Source organism: Vanellus vanellus, assembly GCF_965231255.1.
Source record: "Vanellus vanellus genome assembly, chromosome: 5".
In the NCBI taxonomy this organism is placed as follows: Eukaryota; Metazoa; Chordata; class Aves; order Charadriiformes; family Charadriidae; genus Vanellus; species Vanellus vanellus.
Genome location: NC_138910.1, coordinates 26749477 through 26771326, shown reverse-complemented (window position 1 = coordinate 26771326; position 21850 = coordinate 26749477). Strand labels below are relative to the sequence as shown.

Here is a 21850-nt window from a genome sequence, read left to right as displayed (position 1 = left end):
CGCTATTTAATTGTATGACACTGATTCCACTGATGCTGGCTTCTGTATGCATTTTGCTGTATGTATGTATGTACATATGTGCATTGCTTCACAGAACTGTCCTGGTTCACGATAAGCAGTATAGTCCAGGAGGCTTTGAAACTCCTCCGAGTTCTACAGGAACTAGGGGACTTCTTCATATGATAAGTAATGTAAGTGGTGGAAAACGCAGAAAAAAAAAGGAAGTGAAATCAGTTAAAAAAAATGCTGTTTGCAGATGATCTTGAAATGGGAGTCAGGACACTAACTCACTAAGATCATCACGGGCATGAGAATAAATTGGTTAATCTAGTGAAATGTCAGTAAATGTCACAGAAACTTTAGTGGTAGTTTTAAAGATGATGTTTTAATTGCATGTTTTTTGTTAAATACACAGTTCCTCCTGAAGGCGAACTTGATGCAGAACTAAGGAAAGTCCTTGTGTTGCGTGCTGGAGTCACAATGAGACTTTATGTGCCAGTAAGAGGACGTCCACCTCCAAAGATTACATGGTCTAAAGTGGGTGCCAACCTACGAGATAGACAAGGATTAGACATCAAGTCAACTGATTTTGATACCTTCCTGCGTTGTGAAAATGTAAACAAATATGATGCTGGAAAATATGTCCTCAGTCTGGAGAACAGCTGTGGCAAAAAGGCATATACGATTGTTGTAAAAGTACTTGGTAAGTGTCAGGGCTTTCCCCATTCTAAGATATTTGTTAACTTTTTAACTGATAATTTTTTGTATTTTGTTTACTAAATCAAATATGGGGTTGTTGTGTTTATCTAGATACTCCAGGCCCTCCAATTAACCTGATTGTAAAGGAAGCATCTAAGGACTCTGCCTTCATTACATGGGAACCTCCACTAATAGATGGTGGCAGTCCAATCACAAATTACGTCGTTGAAAAACGTGATGCAGAAAGAAAGTCATGGTCCACGGTAACAACAGAATGTCCAAAGACAAGCTGCAGGATAACTAACTTAGAAGAAGGCAAATCTTACTTCTTCAGGGTTTTTGCTGAAAATGAATATGGTATTGGTGACCCCTGTGAAACTCGTGATGCTGTTAAAGCTTCTGGTAAGAAAAAAGAATTCATTTTGCCTATTTTAGTATTCAAATAATTTTTATTTTCAGCTTGAATGGACACTTACTGTGCTTTTCTTCCTTCTAGAAACGCCTGGGCCAGTTGTGGATCTAAAAGCTTCAGCTGTAACAAAATCATCCTGCAATTTAGTATGGAAAAAACCAATCAGTGATGGTGGAAGTCGTATTTTTGCATATGTTGTTGAGGTCCTGATTGAGGAAGATAAATGGCAAGAAGTCATGCGGGCAAAGAACCTCCATTTTTCAATGAGAGACCTAAAAGAAGGACAAGAATACACTTTCAGAGTGAGAGCCCAAAATGATGCTGGATGTGGAACTCCAAGAGAGCTCACAATTGTGGCAAGAGATGATGTCGGTAAGAAGCAATTTAAGATCATTAATTCCATGTTTCACTTACCCAAATTACATTTATTTTATGCTTACTATACGTACAAATCAGATGCTTTTAAAACAGCATCTTAATTTTATCACAGAGTCTATGCATAGTTGAATAATTGGTTTCTTTTATTTTTACAGTGGCACCTGATCTTGATTTAAGAGATCTACCTGACTTGTGCTATACAGCTAAAGAGGGTAGCAATTTCCGTCTTAAAATCCCAATTAAAGGCAAGCCTGTCCCAGCTGTAACTTGGAAGAAAGATGAAGACCAGGCACTTACTGAGAGTGGAAGAGTTGCATTTGAATCTACAGCAGTTAACACCACACTTGTAGTACATGACTGCCAGAAAGCTGATGCTGGAAAATACACGATAACTTTGAAGAATGTTGTTGGCAGCAAGGAAGGCACTATTTCTGTGAAAGTTGTTGGCAAACCTGGCATACCAACAGGTCCGGTGAAATTTGAAGAAGTCACAGCCGATGCCATAACCTTAAAGTGGGGCCCTCCAAAAGATGACGGTGGTTCAGAAATCACTAACTATGTCCTAGAGAAGAGAGATAATGTAAACAATAAGTGGGTGACTTGTGCCTCTGCAGTCCAGAAAACCACCTTTAGAGTTACAAGACTTCATGAAGGAAATGAATACACATTCAGGATCAGGGCTGAAAATAAATACGGAGTAGGTGAAGGTCTTAAATCTGACCCTGTCATTGCAAAACATCCATTTGGTAAGTATCCATTATAATTTTCGAAAATGAAAAAAATGTTATAGGGGTGATATTTACTTTTAATATTACTGCATTTTTTTTATATTGTTTAGATGTACCAGATGCACCTCCACCTCCCAACATTGTTGATGTTCGGCATGAATCTGTAGCTTTAACTTGGACTGATCCCAGAAGAACTGGAGGGTCACCAATCACAGGTATATCCCCAAAAGCCTCCTAGTATTCCAGTTCTTAATAATTCTTTCTCTCTGTCAAAGGGTAAGATAAAACTATCAAGTGTTTATGCTTTAAATTGATTGATTGAGTGAGTGATTTCAATTTTACATCGTACTCTTTCTCTATTATGATTTTTTTTTTTAATTAACTTAAAAGTCGGGGAAAAACTAACTGAGAAACAATGTTTTTGCACAGAGCCAAAATATCTAAAGAAAAAAAAACAAAGTCACCTGTACGTTACGTTACATGGCTCTATAAAATTTGCATTTACAAACATCTCATTGCAATTACAAATTACATACATCTGTAATGTATGTTCACATTAATTTCTTAATCTGGTTTTCCATGTTCCGCTTGCACAATGCCTATGTGACATGCCATACAGGCAGTATAATGTTTCACAATGCTATGAGAAATGAAGATTTCTAGAAAACCCCTCATATTTTCATCCCACCATTTATCTTCTAGGTTATCACATTGAAGTCAAAGAAAGAAACAGTCTTCTGTGGAAGAGAGCAAATAAAACACCAATAAGAATGAAAGATTTCAGAGTAACAGGGTTAACTGAAGGTCTGGAATATGAATTCAGAGTAATGGCAATCAATGTGGCTGGAGTAGGTAAACCAAGTCTGCCATCTGAACCAGTTGTGGCACTTGATCCTATTGGTAAGTCATCAGGAGAATAAAAAGGAAAATTCTGAAATCTGAAATAACTTTTGTTTGACCACTATTTATTATTTTTTCTTCTAGATCCCCCTGGGAAACCTGAAGTTATCAATGTAACTAGGAACTCAGTAACACTCATTTGGACAGAACCAAAATATGATGGTGGACATAAGTTAACTGGCTATATAGTTGAAAAGCGTGATTTACCCTCAAAGACTTGGACAAAAGCTAATCATGTGAATGTTCCAGACTGTGCATTTACTGTAACTGACCTCTCTGAAGGCTCCAAATATGAGTTCAGAATTAGAGCAAAGAACACTGCTGGAGCTATCAGTCCTCCATCTGAATCCACAGGAACCATAATATGCAAGGATGAGTATGGTATGTAGATGGCATTAAAATTGTAGAATTTTATTTGAATAATTAATACCATATCCTCTTTTTTTTTTTCCCCTGTGTTCTTGTTATAACAATCAAGGGGTTTTGTTTGTTTGTTTTGACAGAGGCACCAACCATTGTTCTCGATCCTACTTTGAAGGAAGGTTTAACAGTAAAAGCAGGAGACACCATTACAGTGTCTGCTATTAGTATCCGTGGCAAACCACCTCCAACTTCAGCATGGTCAAAAGCTGGAAAAGATTTTAGACCTTCAGAGCTTGTGCACATCGAAACCACACCAACTTCTTCTACTCTAACTGTCAAATATGCAGCCAGAAAAGATTCTGGAGAATACACAATCACTGCAACCAATCCTTTTGGCACTAAGCAGGAAAGCGTACATGTGAAAGTTTTAGATGTTCCAGGACCTCCGGGGCCTATTGAAATCAGCAACGTTTCAGCAGAAAAAGCAACCCTTACATGGTCACCTCCTGCAGAAGATGGTGGATCACCAGTCAAATCTTATGTTCTTGAAAAGAGAGAAACTAGCCGACTGCTCTGGACGTTGGTTGCTGAAAATATTGAAAGCTGTAGGCATGTTGTTAGCAAGCTCATTCAAGGGAATGAATATGTTTTCCGTGTCTCAGCAGTAAATCAATATGGCAAGGGTGAACCAGTACAATCAGAACCAGTTAAAATGGTCGACAGATTTGGTACGTAGAACAAGCTAGGAAGTTCCAGTGTGTTTTTATTAATCTCCGAAGACTTTATTTTTCTTTTAACTATACTTTTTTCTTCCTTATAAGGTCCCCCGGGCCCTCCTGGAAAACCAGAAGTAACAAATGTGACAAAAAATACTGTCACAGTTACCTGGAAAAGGCCGGTAGATGACGGTGGAAGTGAAATCACAGGTTATTATGTGGAGCGAAGAGAAAAGAAAGGTTTAAGATGGGTCAGAGCAACAAAGAAACCAGTTTCAGATCTTAGATGCAAAGTAACTGGTCTCCTGGAAGGAAATGAATATGAGTTTCGTGTCAGTGCAGAAAACAGAGCAGGAGTTGGACCACCAAGTGATGCTTCAAACTCAGTTATGTGCAAGGATGTTGCATGTTAGTATCATGCCTTTTCTTTTTGGGGGGTGGGTGGGATGGGCAGGGAGCACATTCAGGCAGCGTAAGAGTGACTTCCTCTGTAATGTAATGTTTTATCTTTTTCTCGCTTTTCAGACCCACCAGGTCCACCTGCAAATCCAAGAGTGACTGATACTACAAAGACAAGTGCATCTTTAGCCTGGGGCAAGCCTCACTATGATGGTGGTCTTGACATCACTGGTTATATAGTAGAGCATCAAAAAGAAGGAGAAGACGAATGGGTAAAAGACACGACAGGGACTGCTTTAAGAATAACTCAGTTTGTTGCTGCTCATCTGCAGACAGGAGCCAAATACAATTTCAGAATCTCTGCCATGAATGCTGCAGGTGTTGGTGAACCAGCAATAATTCCAAGCGTGGAAATCAAAGACCGGGAAGAGATTCCTGACTTTGAATTAGATGCTGAGCTAAGAAGAACGCTTGTTGTTAGAGCTGGATTAACTATTCGGATATTTGTGCCAATTAAAGGACGTCCAACTCCAGAAGTTAAATGGACAAAAGATGACATTTCACTCAAAGGACGTGCCAGTATTGAAAATACAGACTCTTTTACGCTCTTGATTGTCACAGACTGCACCAGGTACGATGCAGGAAAATACGTAATGACTCTTGAAAATGCTGCTGGTAAGAAGACTGGCTTTGTAAATGTAAAAGTCTTGGATACACCAGGTCCACCAATAAACCTTAAGCCTAGAGAAATAACCAAAGACAGCATCACCCTCCAATGGGATATGCCTCTGATAGATGGCGGTTCACGTATAACAAACTATATTGTTGAGAAACGTGAATCAACTCGGAAAGCATATTCAACAGTCACAACCAACTGCCAGAAGTGTTCCTTCAGGATTCCTAATTTGGCTGAAGGGTGTGAATACTATTTCAGAGTGCTGGCTGAGAATGAGTACGGTATTGGTGAACCAGCTGAAACTACAGAACCAGTAAGAGCTTCTGAGGCACCATCCCCACCTGAGAGCCTTAATATTATGGATGTAACACGGAACTCAGTTAGCCTGGCTTGGCCAAAACCAGAACATGACGGTGGCAGCAAGATCACTGGATATGTGATTGAAGCACAGAGAAAAGGAACCAACCAGTGGGCACACATCACCACTGTAAAAACACTGGACTGTGTAGTAAAGAATCTAACTGAAAATGAAGAGTATACTTTCCAGGTTATGGCAGTTAACAGTGCTGGAAGAAGTGCCCCAAGAGAAAGCAGACCAGTTATTATCAAGGAGCAAACAATGCTACCAGAGTTTGACCTCCGTGGTCTCTACCAGAAAACAGTCATTGCCAAAGCTGGTGACAATATCAAGGTTGAAATACCCGTGCTTGGTCGTCCAAGGCCTACTGTGACTTGGAAGAAAGATGACCAGATACTTAAGCAAACACAAAGGGTAAATTATGAAAATACTGCAACTGCAACCATACTGACCATCAATGAATGTAAACGAAGTGATAGTGGTCAATATCCACTGTCAGCTAAAAATATTGTTGGAGAAGTTAGTGAAGTAATCACAGTTCAAGTTCATGACATACCTGGACCTCCTACTGGACCAATCAAATTTGATGAAATTTCATCTGACTGTCTAACATTCTCATGGGAGCCTCCTTTGAATGATGGTGGTGTACCAATAAGTAACTATGTTGTAGAAATGCGTCAAACTGACAGTACCACATGGACTGAATTGGCAACCACAGTGATACGTACTACATTTAAAGCCACTCGTCTTACTACTGGAGTTGAGTATCAGTTCCGTGTTAAAGCTCAAAACAGATACGGAGTTGGTCCAGCCATTACTTCAGAGTCTGTAATTGCCAACTACCCATTTAAGGTACCTGGGCCTCCTGGCACTCCTCAGGTGATTGCAGTCACCAAAGAAACCATGACCATTAGCTGGAATGAGCCAGTTACTGATGGTGGAAGCCCAGTTCTGGGCTATCATGTTGAAAGAAAAGAACGAAATAGCATTCTTTGGCAGACCGTAAGTAAAATGCTGGTATCAGGCAATATCTTTAAATCAACTGGACTTACCGATGGCATTGCCTATGAATTCCGTGTTATAGCAGAAAATCTGGCTGGGAAGAGTAAGCCAAGCAAGCCATCTGAGCCTGTGTTTGCCCTAGACCCAATAGATCCACCCGGTAAGCCGATACCTCTGAACATTACAAGACACGCAGTTACACTGAAGTGGACTAAACCAGAATATAATGGAGGTTTTAAGATAACTGGCTACACCGTTGAAAAGAGAGACCTTCCTAATGGCCGTTGGCTGAAGGCTAATTTCAGCAATATACTAGAGACTGAATTCACTGTAAGTGGGTTGACAGAAGATGCTGCCTATGAATTCCGTGTGATCGCTAGAAATGCTGGTGGGGCTGTTAGTCAGCCCTCTGAGCCATCAGATGCAATAACTTGTAGAGATGACATTGAAGCACCAAAGATAAAGGTGGATGTTAAATACAAAGACACCTTAGTGCTGAAAGCAGGTGAAGTTTTCAGACTTGAGGCTGATGTTTCAGGTCGCCCTCCGCCAACTATGACATGGACAAAAGGAGAAAAAGAACTTGAAGACACAGCAAAATTAGAAATAAAAATAGCAGATTTCTCCACTGTTCTTGTCAATAAAGATTCTTCAAGAAGAGATGGCGGTGCCTACACACTAACAGCAACAAATCCTGGTGGCTTTGCCAAGCATATCTTCAATGTTAAAGTTCTTGATAGACCTGGTCCCCCAGAAGGGCCTTTGGCTGTGTCTGAAGTCACTGCAGAAAAATGTGTGCTCTCATGGCTACCTCCACTGGATGATGGAGGAGCAAAGATTGACCATTATGTGGTTGAAAAACGTGAAACCAGTAGATTGGCATGGACAGCTGTAGCCACAGAAGTTCCATTAACTAAACTGAAGGTTACTAAGCTATTGAAGGGCAACGAGTACGTGTTCCGTGTTATGGCCGTTAACAAATACGGAGTTGGAGAGCCTCTGGAATCAGAGCCTGTTCTTGCAGTAAATCCATATGTGCCACCTGATCCACCTAAAACACCTGAAGTTACAGCAATTACAAAAGATTCTATGGTTGTCTGTTGGGGCCATCCTGATTCCGATGGTGGGAGCCCAATAACTAACTATATTGTGGAACGTCGAGACAGGGCCGGTCTTCGGTGGGTGAAGTGTAACAAACGGGTTGTTACTGACTTACGTTACAAAGTGTCTGGACTGACAGAAGGCCATGAATATGAATACAGAGTCATGGCTGAAAATGCTGCCGGAGTCAGTGAGCCCAGCCCAACCAGTCCATTCTATAAAGCTTGTGATACTGTATTTAAGCCTGGTCCACCAGGTAATCCTCGTGTTTTGGATAGCAGCAAGTCCTCAATTACAATAGCATGGAACAAACCAATATATGATGGTGGTTCAGAGATCACAGGTTACATGGTTGAGATCGCACTGCCTGAAGAAGATGAGTGGAAGATTGTAACTCCACCAGTAGGTCTAAAGGCCACTTCTTTTACCATCACCGACCTGAAAGAAAATCAGGAGTATAAAATACGGATATATGCTATGAACTCCGAAGGTCTTGGAGAACCTGCCCTTGTTCCTGGAACTCCAAAAGCTGAAGAAAGAATGCTACCTCCAGAAATTGAACTTGATGCAGAACTACGTAAAGTTGTCACTATTAGAGCCTGCTGTACTCTAAGGCTCTTTGTCCCAATTAAAGGAAGACCAGCACCTGAAGTAAAATGGACAAGAGAACATGGGGAATCTTTGGATAGAGCGAGCATTGAATCAACAAGCTCTTATACTCTACTTATTGTTGAAAACGTAAATAGATTTGATAGTGGCAAGTACATACTGACAATCGAAAACAGCTCAGGTAGTAAGTCAGCATTTGTGAATGTCAGAGTTCTTGATACCCCAGGAGCACCTCAAGATTTGAAAATAAAAGAAGTTACAAAATCATCAGTTACACTCACATGGGAGCCTCCTCTCATAGATGGTGGCTCTAAAATAAAAAATTACATTGTTGAAAAGCGTGAATCAACAAGAAAAGCTTATTCAACCGTTAATGCCAATTGCCACAAGACCAGCTGGAAAGTGGATTCACTGCAAGAAGGCTGCAACTACTACTTCAGAGTCCTAGCTGAAAATGAGTATGGAATAGGTCTTCCAGTTGAAACTTCAGAATCTGTAAAAGTATCAGAAAGACCACTTCCACCAGGGAAAATAACTTTGTTGGATGTGACGAGAAATAGCGTATCCTTATCTTGGGAAAAACCTGAACATGATGGTGGTAGCAGAATTCTGGGCTACATTGTAGAAATGCAAAGCAAAGGCAGTGAAAAGTGGTCAACTTGTGCTACAGTAAAAGTCACTGAAGCCACTATCACAGGATTGATCCAGGGTGAAGAATACACCTTCCGTGTTTCAGCTCAGAATGAGAAAGGTATCAGTGATCCTCGCCAGCTGGGTATACCCGTTGTTGCAAAAGATCTTGTGATTCCACCAGCTTTCAAACTACTGTTTACCACTTTCAGTGTTCTAGCAGGAGAGGACTTAAAGGTTGATGTTCCTTTTGTTGGTCGACCCAAACCAACAGTGGTTTGGCATAAAGATAATGTGGCATTGAAGCAGACTACAAGAGTAAATGCAGAAAGCTCAGAAAATAACACAGTGTTAACAATAAAAGAAGCATGCAAAGAAGATGTGGGGGCATATTTAGTTAAACTTACAAACTCTGCAGGTGAAGCAACTGAGACCCTAAATATTGTTGTTCTTGACAAACCAGGACCTCCAACGGGACCAGTGAAAGTAGATGAAGTAACAGCAGATAGTATTACCATTTCCTGGGAACCACCTAAGTATGATGGTGGTAGCTCTATAAATAATTACATTGTAGAAAAAAGAGACACTTCCACTACCACTTGGCAGATTGTGTCAGCTACTGTTGCAAGAACAACTATAAAAGCATGTCGATTAAAGACTGGCTGCGAATATCAGTTCAGAATTGCAGCTGAGAACAGATACGGGAAGAGTATCTATCTTAATTCAGAGCCAATTATAGCCCAATACCCATTTAAAGTTCCCGGTCCACCTGGAACACCTTTTGTAACAAACGTCTCAAAAGACAGCATGGTGGTGCAATGGAACGAACCAGTCAATGATGGTGGCAGTAAGATCATTGGGTATCACTTGGAGCGCAAAGAGAGAAACAGCATTCTGTGGGTTAAACTGAATAAAACACCTATTCCAGATACCAAATTTAAGACAACTGGCCTTGATGAAGGTCTTGAATATGAGTTCAGAGTTTATGCAGAAAACATAGTGGGCATTGGAAAAGCAAGTAGAGCATCTGAATGCTACACTGCACGTGACCAATGTGACCCTCCAGGTCGTCCAGAACCTATAATTGTTACAAGAAGCTCAGTAACACTTCAGTGGAAGAAACCTGTATATGATGGTGGAAGTAAGATCACAGGGTACGTTGTTGAAAAGAAAGAGCTACCTGACGGTCGTTGGATGAAAGCAAGCTTTACAAATGTCATTGATACCCAGTTTGAAGTAACCGGTCTAGTTGAAAACCAGAGGTATGAGTTCCGTGTTATAGCGCGAAATGCTGCAGGTGTTTTCAGTGAACCATCTGAGAGCTCAGGAGCAATTACAGCGAGAGATGAAGTAGAACCACCTCATATAAGTATGGATCCAAAATACAAAGACACTATTGTAGTGCAAGCTGGTGAGTCATTCAAGCTTGATGCTGATGTTCATGGCAAACCAATACCTTCCATTCAGTGGTTAAAAGGTGATCGTGAGCTGACAAACACTGCCCGTATGGAAATAAAAAGTACTGATTTTGCAACAAGCCTTAGCGTGAAGGAAGCCAGTAGAGTTGACAGTGGTCAATATGTACTACTGGCAAAGAATGTTGCAGGTGAAAAGAAAGTTCCTGTTAATGTCAAAGTTCTTGATAGACCTGGACCACCAGAAGGACCTGTTGAGATTACAGGCGTTACTGCTGAAAAATGCATGCTGTCATGGAAACCTCCACTACAAGATGGCGGCAGTGATATTTCCCACTACGTTGTAGAAAAAAGGGAAACAAGTCGATTGGTGTGGACAGTTGTTGACTCAAATGTGCAAACCCTAAATTGCAAAGTTACAAAGCTTTTAGAAGGAAATGAATATGTTTTCCGCATCATGGCAGTAAATAAATATGGCGTTGGTGAACCTCTTGAGTCTGAACCAGTACTCGCAAAGAACCCATTTGTAGTGCCACTTCCACCAAAGGCACCAGAAGTCACAGCCATCACCAAGGATTCTATGATAGTTGTATGGGAAAGGCCAGCTTCCGATGGCGGTAGTGAAATCCTAGGCTATGTCCTTGAAAAACGAGATAAGGAAGGTATTCGCTGGACAAGATGTAACAAACGCCTGATAAGTGAACTGCGATACAGAGTGACTGGACTTATAGAAAATCATGATTATGAGTACAGAGTTTCAGCTGAAAATGCTGCTGGTCTTAGTGAACCAAGCCCACCTTCCGCTTATTACAAAGCGTGTGATCCTATTTACAAGCCAGGTCCACCCAATAATCCTAAAGTTGTGGATGTTACAAGATCTACAGTTTTCCTTTCATGGGGTAAACCTATCTATGACGGTGGCTCTGAAATTCAGGGATACATTGTGGAAAAATGTGATGTAAGTGACGGTGAATGGGCAATTTGTACCCCTCCAACTGGAATTAAGAACACTCACATGGAAGTAGAAAAATTAGTGGAAAAACATGAATACAAATTCCGCATATGTGCAGTTAATAAAGCAGGAGTTGGAGAACATGCAGATGTTCCTGGTTCTGTTATTGTGGAAGAAAAGATGGAGGCACCAGACCTTGACCTTGACATGGAATTAAGGAAGATTGTAAACGTGAGGGCAGGAGGTTCCTTAAGACTGTTTGTTCCTATCAGAGGCCGTCCAACACCTGAAGTAAAATGGGGTAAAATGGATGGTGAGATCAGGGAGGCAGCTGTTATTGATACCACTAGCAGCTTTACTTCCCTTGTTCTAGACAACGTTAACAGATTTGATACTGGAAAGTATACTCTGACTTTAGAAAACAGCAGTGGAACAAAGTCTGCCTTTGTCAGTGTAAGAGTACTGGATACCCCAAGTGCACCTGTTAATTTAAAAATCAGAGAGATCACTAAAGACTCTGTTTCACTTTCATGGGAGCCTCCTCTCTTGGACGGTGGAGCAAAAATAAAGAATTACGTTATTGAAAAACGTGAAGCAACAAGAAAGGCATATGCAGCTGTTGTAACAAACTGCCACAAGACTTCATGGAAAATAGATCAACTTCAGGAGGGCTGCTATTACTTCTTTAGAATCTCTGCTGAGAATGAATACGGAATTGGCCTCCCTGCTGAAACCAGTGACCCAATTAAAGTTGCTGAAGTTCCACAGCCTCCTGGGAAAATAACAGTGGATGATGTCACAAGAAACAGTGTCTCGCTAAGCTGGGCAAAACCTGAACATGACGGTGGCAGCAAAATCATACAATACATTGTTGAAATGCAAGCAAAGGGTAGTGAGAAGTGGTCAGAGTGCACTCGTGTGAAAACACTTGAAGCGGTTATTACTAACCTAACTCAAGGAGAAGAATATCTTTTTAGAGTAATGGCTGTAAATGAAAAGGGTAAGAGTGATCCCAGAGCACTTGCAGTTCCAATAGTTGCCAAAGACCTTGTGATTGAGCCTGATGTAAGACCTGCTTTTCACAGTTACAGTATCCAAGTGGGACAAGATCTGAAAGTAGAAGTACCAATTGCAGGTCGACCTAAACCAACTGTTACCTGGGTAAAAGATGGCCAGCCATTAAGGCAGACGACAAGAGTCAATGTTAGTGACCTGACTGATCTCACTATACTGAATATTAAAGAAACTAGCAAAGAGGACAGTGGCACTTATGAAATCACTGTGGCCAATGTTGTTGGGCAAAAGTCTGCCTCTGTTGAAATTATAACTCTAGACAAGCCTGACCCTCCTGTAGGACCTGTGAAGTTTGATGAAATAAGTGCTGAAAGTGTTACCCTATCGTGGAATCCCCCAGCATATACAGGCGGCTGCCAAATCACCAACTATGTTGTTCACAAGAGAGATACAACCACCACTGTATGGGAAACAGTTTCAGCGACCATTGCAAGAACTACACTGAAGGTGACTAAACTGAAAACTGGTTCAGAATACCAGTTCAGAATATTTGCTGAGAACAGGTACGGGCAGAGCTTTGCATTGGAATCCGCGCCAGTTGTAGCACAATACCCCTACAAGGAACCAGGACCTCCTGGCACACCATTTGTGACAACAGTTACAAAAGACTCCATGGTTGTACAGTGGCATGAACCAATAAATGATGGTGGCAGTAGAGTGTTGGGCTACCATCTTGAGAGAAAGGAGAAAAACAGCATTTTATGGACTAAAGTGAACAAGACTATTATTCAGGACACAAGTTTTAAGACAACTAACCTTGAAGAAGGAATTGAATATGAGTTCCGAGTTTCTGCAGAAAATATTGTTGGGGTGGGCAAAACAAGCAAAGTTTCTGAGTGCTATGTAGCTCGTGACCCATGTGATCCTCCAGGTCGCCCAGAAGCTATAATAATAAAAAGAAGCTCTATTACTCTACAGTGGACCAAACCAGAATATGATGGTGGAAGTAAGATTACTGGTTATATTGTAGAGAAACGTGACTTACCAGATGGTCGCTGGATGAAAGCTAGTTTCACAAATATCATTGAAACTCAGTTCACTGTAACAGGGCTTACTGAAGACCAAAGATATGAATTTAGAGTAATTGCAAAGAATGCTGCAGGTGCAATAAGCAAACCATCTGACAGTACAGGACCAATAACAGCAAGGGATGAAGTTGAACTTCCACGAATTTCAATGGATCCAAAGTACAAAGACACAATCATTGTAAATGCTGGTGAAACATTCAGACTTGAGGCTGATGTTCACGGAAAGCCACTGCCAACCATTAAGTGGTACAAAGGAGATAAAGAGCTTGAAGAAACAGCTAGATATGAAATAAAGAACACAGATTTCAGTGCATTAATAATTGTAAAAGATGCTATTAGAGTGGATGGTGGACAGTACATTTTAGAAGCTTCTAATGTTGCAGGAACAAAGACAGTACCAGTTAATGTAAAAGTCCTGGACAGGCCAGGACCTCCGGAGGGCCCAGTCCAAGTGACAGGAGTTACAGCTGAAAAATGTTCATTGGCATGGGCTCCTCCTCTTCATGATGGTGGCAGTGATATTTCTCATTACATTGTAGAGAAGAGAGAAACTAGTCGGCTAGCATGGACTGTTGTTGCTTCAGAGGTTTTACCTACAATGCTGAAAGTAACAAAACTCTTGGAAGGAAATGAATATGTTTTCCGTATTATGGCAGTTAACAAATATGGGGTTGGTGAGCCATTAGAATCTGTGCCAGTAATGATGAAAAATCCATTTGTGGTTCCTGGACCGCCAAAGGCCTTGGAAATTACCAACATCACAAAGGATTCTATGACTGTCTGCTGGAGCCGGCCAGATAGCGATGGAGGTAGTGAAATCATAGGTTACATTGTAGAAAAGAGAGACCGAGCAGGAATCAGATGGATAAAATGCAATAAACGCCGAATTACAGATTTGCGATTAAGAGTTACAGGACTATCAGAGGATCATGAATATGAATTTAGAGTTTCTGCTGAAAATGCTGCTGGAGTGGGTGAACCAAGCCAAGTTTCTCCTTACTTTAAAGCTTGTGACCCCATGTTCAAGCCTGGCCCACCTACAAACACCCATGTTGTGGATACCACCAAAAGTTCAGTTACACTTGGTTGGAGTAAACCTATCTATGATGGTGGCTGTGAAATCCAGGGATACCTTGTAGAAATCTGTAAAGCAGACGAAGATGAATGGTCACTTGTTACTCCACAGACAGGTGTACGTGCCACGCGATTTGAAATCAAAAAGCTTACTGAACATCAAGAATATAAACTACGAGTGTGTGCCCTCAACAAGATTGGTGTAGGAGAGGCTGCATCAGTTCCTGGTACTATTAAACCAGAAGACAAACTTGAAGCTCCAGAACTTGATATTGATTCAGAGCTAAGGAAAGGGATAGTGGTTAGAGCTGGTGGGTCTGCTAGGATTCACATACCATTCAGGGGACGACCAACGCCGGACATCACATGGTCTCGAGAAGAAGGTGAATTCACAGAAAAAGTTCAGATTGATAAAGGCATAAACTACACACAACTTTCAATTGACAACTGTGATAGAAATGATGCTGGAAAGTATATTCTTAAGTTGGAGAACAGCAGTGGTTCTAAATCTGCATTTGTTACAGTAAAAGTCTTGGACACACCAGGACCACCACAAAACTTAGTGGTAAAGGATATAAAGAAGGATTCTGCTGTATTATCTTGGGAACCGCCCATTATCGATGGTGGTGCAAAGGTAAAGAACTATGTAATAGATAAGCGTGAGTCAACCAGGAAGGCATTTGCAAATGTGAGTGCTAAGTGTGGCAAGACAAGTTTTAAAGTTGAAAATCTCACAGAAGGAGCAATTTATTACTTCAGAGTTATGGCTGAAAATGAATTTGGTATTGGTGTTCCAGCTGAAACCACGGATGCTGTCAAAGCCTCAGAGCCACCTCTGCCTCCTGGGAAAGTAACACTCACCGATGTGACTCAGAGAAGCGCATCACTTGCATGGGAAAAACCTGAACATGATGGAGGTAGTAGAATTTTGGGATACATTGTTGAAATGCTGCCTAAAGGAACAGAAAAATGGAGTGTTGTTAGTGAGACTAAAACATGCAATGCAGTTGTGTCTGGTTTGAGTCCAGGACAGGAATATCAATTTCGTGTGATTGCCTACAATGAAAAAGGCAAAAGTGATCCCAGAGCACTTGGAATTCCTGTGATAGCTAAAGACTTGACAATTGAGCCGAGTTTCAAACTTATGTTTAATACATACAGTGTACAGGCTGGAGAAGATCTGAAGGTAGAAGTACCCTTTTTAGGTAGACCCAAACCTACTATTACTTGGACAAAAGACGAGCAGCCACTGAAACAGACAACCAGATTAAATATTCAGGATACCTCAACATCAACTATCTTACATATTAAAGAAAGCAACAAAGAAGACTTTGGTAAATATACAGTAACAGCAACAAACACAGCAGGTACGGCAACAGAGCAGCTGAGCATAATTGTACTGGAAAAGCCTGGCCCACCACGAGGACCTGTCCGCTTTGACGAGGTTAGCGCAGACTTTGTTGTTTTATCATGGGATCCACCTGATTATACTGGTGGCTGCCAGATAAGCAACTATATAGTAGAAAAACGTGACACAAGCACTACCACATGGAGCATTGTCTCAGCAACTGTTGCAAGAACAACTATCAAAGCAACAAAGCTTAAAACAGGTTCTGAATATCAGTTCAGGATTTCTGCTGAAAATAGGTATGGGAAGAGCTCTCCTTTGGATTCAAAACCAGTTGTTGTGCAATACCCCTACAAGGTGCCTGGGCCACCTGGAACTCCATTTGTAACAGCAGCTTCCAAGGACCATATGATCGTACAATGGCATGAACCTGTTAATGATGGAGGAAGCAAAATTCTTGGCTACCATCTTGAACGTAAAGATAAGAACAGCATTCTTTGGACAAAACAGAACAAGTCACTCATTGCAGACACCAAATATAAAACAGATGGCCTTGAAGAAGGTCTTGAATATGAGTTCAGAGTTTCTGCTGAAAACATTGTTGGCATTGGCAAAGTCAGCAAAGTATCAGAATTGTACGTTGCCCGCGATCCTTGTGACCCACCTGGCCGCCCAGAGGCCATTGTTGTTACAAGAAATAATGTCACACTGAAGTGGAAAAAACCAGAATATGATGGTGGAAGCAAAATAACTGGATATATTGTAGAAAAGAAAGAACTACCAGATGGTCGCTGGATGAAAGCCAGCTTTACAAATGTGTTGGAAACAGAATTTACAGTAAGTGGTCTTGTTGAAGACCAGCGATATGAATTTAGAGTAATTGCAAGAAATGCAGCAGGGTGCTTGAGTGAACCATCTGAAAGTACAGGGCCCATTACCGCCAGAGATGAAATTGAAGCACCAGGGGCTTCACTGGATCCTAAGTACAAAGACGTCATTGTTGTTCATGCTGGAGAAACCTTTGTTCTTGAAGCTGATATCCACGGCAAACCTATTCCTGACATTACATGGTCAAAAGATGGTAAAGACCTTGAAGAAGCAACTGCAAGAATGGAAATTAAATCCACCATTCAGAAAACAACTCTTACTGTGAAAGACTGTATAAGAGTAGATGGGGGTCACTATACTCTTAACCTCAGAAATGTTGGTGGCACAAAATCTATACCAATCACTGTAAAAGTGCTTGACAGACCAGGACCACCAGAAGGACCTTTGAAGGTTACAGGTGTCACTGCAGAAAAATGCTACTTGGCATGGGCTCCGCCTTTACATGACGGTGGTTCTAGTATCTCACATTACATCATTGAGAAGAGAGAGACAAGCAGGCTTTCATGGACTCAAGTAGCAACAGACGTGCAGGCTCTTAACCACAAAGTAACCAGACTCCTTGCTGGCAATGAGTACATTTTCCGTGTAATGGCAGTGAACAAATATGGAACGGGAGAACCCTTGGAATCTGAGCCAGTTGTGGCTCGTAATCCATACAAAACCCCTGGTCCTCCTTCAACACCTGAAGTTTCAGCAATCACAAAAGATTCTATGGTAGTAACATGGGGTCGCCCAGAAGACAATGGGGGAGCTGAAATTGAAGGTTACATACTTGAAAAACGAGACAAAGATGGTATCCGGTGGACCAAATGCAATAAGAAAACACTGACGGACTTACGATTCAGAGTAACAGGTCTTACCGATGGACATTTCTATGAATTTAGAGTTTCTGCCGAAAATGCTGCAGGTGTAGGGGAACCCAGTGAGCCATCCATTTTCTATCGTGCTTGTGATGTATTATATCCACCAGGTCCACCAAGCAATCCAAAGGTTACAGACACTTCCAGGTCATCAGTTTCCCTTGCCTGGAGTAAGCCCATTTATGATGGTGGTGCTCCAGTTAAGGGATATGTAGTAGAAGTAAAAGAAGCTGCTGCTGATGAATGGACTACCTGCACCCCACCAACAGGCCTACAAGCAAAACAGTTCACTGTAACAAAACTTAAAGAGAACCAGGAATATAACTTCCGCATCTGTGCCATCAACTCAGAAGGAGTAGGAGAACCTGCTACTATACCTGGTACAGTCATAGCAGCAGACAAGGTTGAACCTCCTGAAATTGAACTTGATGCAGATCTCAGAAAAATAGTCACTGTACGTGCTGGTGGTACATTACGCTTGTTTGTCACCATCAAAGGAAGACCAGAACCTGAAGTTAAATGGGAGAAAGCAGAAGGAACAATTAGTGAGCGAGCTCAGATTGAAATCACCAGTTCCTATACAATGTTGGTCATTGACAATGTGAATAGATTTGATAGTGGTAGATACAATCTTACTTTAGAGAACAACAGTGGCAAAAAGTCAGCTTTTGTTAATGTCAGAGTGCTTGATACACCTAGTGCACCTATAAACCTGACAATCAGAGAAGTGAAGAAAGATTTTGTAACATTAGCCTGGGAACCGCCACTTATTGATGGTGGAGCTAAAATTACCAACTATATAGTTGAAAAGCGAGAATCGACAAGAAAGGCATATGCAACAATTACAAACAACTGCACTAAGAATTCCTTCAAAGTTACTCAGCTGCAAGAAGGATGTAGTTATTATTTCCGTGTCCTGGCTGTAAATGAATATGGGGTTGGCTTACCAGCAGAAACACCTGACGCAATTAAGGTTTCTGAACCACCTTCTCCACCTGCAAAGGTCGTTCTTGTTGATGTGACTCGCAACTCTGCTTCAATTAAATGGGAAAAGCCAGAGAGTGATGGTGGCAGTAAAATTACTGGTTATATAGTAGAAATGCAAACTAAAGGAAGTACAAAATGGAGTGCGTGTACACAGGTGAAAACATTAGAAGCAACGGTAACAGGCTTAAGCATGGGAGAAGAGTACAGTTTCAGAGTGATTGCTGTTAATGAAAAAGGAAAAAGTGATCCAAGAGAACTTGGTGTCCCAGTCATTGCAAAAGATATTGAAATCCTGCCATCTGCTGAGCTCCTTTTCAACACATTCACTGTGAAAGCTGGAGATGATCTTAAGATTGATGTGCCATTTAGAGGGAGACCTCTTCCAACCATTAGCTGGAAGAAGGATGGGAATCCCTTAAAAGAGACAACCAGGGTAAATGTTCAGACATCAAAGACTTCAACTTCATTGTCCATCAAGGAAGCTTCAAATGAAGACCTGGGACATTATGAATTACATCTTGCAAATACTGCTGGATCAACAATAGCTTCTTTAACTGTAGTTGTCCTTGACAGGCCAGGACCACCAACTGATGTGCATATTGATGAAGTTAGTGCCGATAGTGTAACTCTGTCTTGGAAACCTCCAGCATATGATGGTGGGTGCCACATTAGCAATTACATTGTGGAGAAGCGAGAAACTACCACAACAACGTGGGATGTAGTATCTGCAGCAGTGGCAAGAACATCAATTAAAGTATCTCGACTCACCACTGGCTCTGAATATCAGTTCCGTATTTGTGCAGAAAACCGTTATGGGAAAAGCACTTACACTAATTCTCCTTCTGTTGTGGCAGAGTATCCATTTAAGCCTCCAGGACCACCTGGAACTCCTCATGTGGCACATGCAACTAAAGCTTTCATGATTGTAACTTGGCAGGTACCAGTTAATGATGGAGGTAGCAGAGTAGTAGGATATCACTTGGAGTGCAAGGAAAGAAGCAGCATTCTTTGGACAAAAGTCAACAAGAGTCTTATACCTGACACGCAAATGAAAGTTACAGGTCTTGATGAAGGACTGCTTTATGAATATCGTGTGTACGCTGAAAACATTGCTGGAATAGGCAAATGCAGTAAATCCTGTGAACCAGTTGCTGCAAGAGATCCATGCGATCCTCCTGGCCAACCAGAAGTTACTAATATTACAAGAACATGTGTCTCACTGAAATGGACTAAACCAGAATATGATGGTGGAGCTAAAGTAACAGGATATATTATTGAACGCAGGGAGATACCAGATGGTCGCTGGCTAAAGTGTAATTTTACTAATGTGCAAGAAACATACTTTGACGTAGGTGGACTTACAGAGGACCAGCGATATGAATTCCGTGTAATTGCAAAGAACGCTGCTGGACTCTTCAGTCAGCCATCTGAATCAACTGGACCTGTGACTGTAAAAGATGATGTAGAGGCTCCAAGAATTATGATGGATGCCAAATTCAGGGATGTTGTAGTTGTGAAAGCTGGAGAAGTGTTTAAAGTCAATGCTGATATTGCAGGACGGCCAATACCAGTGATTTCATGGACAAAAGACAGCAAGGAACTTGAAGGAAAAGCTAGAGTTGAAATAGCCTCAACAGATCACACTACTGCAATAACCATTAAGGACTGTATCCGAGGTGATTCAGGACAGTATGTACTAACATTACAAAATGTTGCAGGAACAAGATCTTTGGCAATTAATTGCAAAGTACTTGATAGACCTGGCCCACCTGCAGGCCCATTAGAAATAAATGGCCTTACTGCTGAAAAGTGTCATTTATCGTGGGGACCCCCTCAAGAAAATGGCGGTGCAGATATTGATTATTATATTGTAGAAAAACGTGAGACCAGCAGAATTGCATGGACACTTTGTGAAGGAGAGCTTAGAACAACATCCTGTAAAGTAACAAAACTACTGAAGGGTAATGAGTATATTTTTAGAGTGATGGGAGTTAACAAATACGGTGTTGGTGAGCCTCTAGAAAGCGTTGCTGTCAAAGCCCTAGATCCATTTACAGTCCCAAGTCCACCTACGTCTTTAGAAATCACCAGTGTGAGCAAAGATTCAATAACTCTGTGTTGGGCAAGACCTGAGTCTGATGGAGGAAATGAGATCTCTGGCTACGTAATTGAAAGGCGTGAGAAAACTAGCCTAAGATGGATTCGTGTAAACAAAAAGCCAGTTTATGATTTAAGAGTGAAATCATCTGGTCTCCGTGAAGGATGTGAATATGAATTCCGGGTTTATGCAGAAAATGCTGCTGGCCTCAGTCTTCCGAGTGAAACCACACCATTGATTCGGGCAGAAGATCCAATCTTCTTGCCATCTCCCCCATCTAAACCTAAGATTATGGATTCTACAAGGTCAAATATCACAATTGGGTGGACAAAGCCACTATTTGATGGAGGTTCTCCAGTAACAGGATACATAGTTGAATACAAGAAAACTGATGAAACTGACTGGACTACTGCTGTTCAGAACTTAAGAGGCACAGAATACACCATAACTGGATTAGTATTAGGCTCCGAGTACGTCTTTAGAGTGAAATCCATTAACAAAATTGGTGTCAGTGAACCAAGTGATGTCTCAGAACCTCAGGTAGCAAAAGAAAGAGAAGAAGAACCTGCCTTTGATATTGACAGTGAAATGCGGAAGACTTTAATTGTAAAGGCTGGTGGATCATTCACAATGACTGTTCCTTTCAGAGGCAAACCTGTCCCAAATGTAACATGGAACAAACCAGACACTGATCTCCGTACACGAGCAAGCATCGATACTTCAGATAATTGCACGTCTCTTACTATTGAAAAAGCAACAAGAAATGATTCTGGAAAATACACATTAACATTGCAAAACATCCTGAACACTGCTACCTTGACTTTAGTTGTCAAAGTTCTTGATACTCCTGGCCCACCATCTAATGTCGCAGCAAAAGACATAACTAAAGAATCAGCTGTGTTATCTTGGGATGTTCCTGAAAATGATGGTGGAGCACCTGTAAAGAACTATGTTATTGAAAAACGAGAAGCTAGCAAAAAAGCATGGGTCACTGTGACAAACAATTGTCATCGCTTGTCCTACAAAGTGACTGGCTTGCAAGAAGGTGCCATTTACTACTTCCGTGTTTCTGGAGAAAATGAATATGGTGTTGGAGTGCCTTCTGAGACCAAGGAGGGAACAAAAATAACAGGTATGTTTTACTAAGACAAATAT

The 21850-nt window shown here is 41.3% G+C and overlaps 1 protein-coding gene across 1 annotated transcript in view; it reads left to right on the top strand.

The window, feature by feature from the left end:
- Positions 1-21850, top strand: part of TTN (titin) — a 244271-nt gene that overhangs the window by 194284 nt on the left and 28137 nt on the right. Inside the window, exons 246-255 of the mRNA XM_082483816.1 lie at positions 416-703; positions 811-1101; positions 1196-1483; positions 1645-2235; positions 2328-2432; positions 2920-3117; positions 3202-3498; positions 3621-4208; positions 4302-4604; positions 4722-21827. Coding sequence (XP_082339942.1) covers positions 416-703; positions 811-1101; positions 1196-1483; positions 1645-2235; positions 2328-2432; positions 2920-3117; positions 3202-3498; positions 3621-4208; positions 4302-4604; positions 4722-21827 — 20055 coding nt within the window. The remainder of the gene's footprint in view (positions 1-415; positions 704-810; positions 1102-1195; positions 1484-1644; positions 2236-2327; positions 2433-2919; positions 3118-3201; positions 3499-3620; positions 4209-4301; positions 4605-4721; positions 21828-21850) is intronic.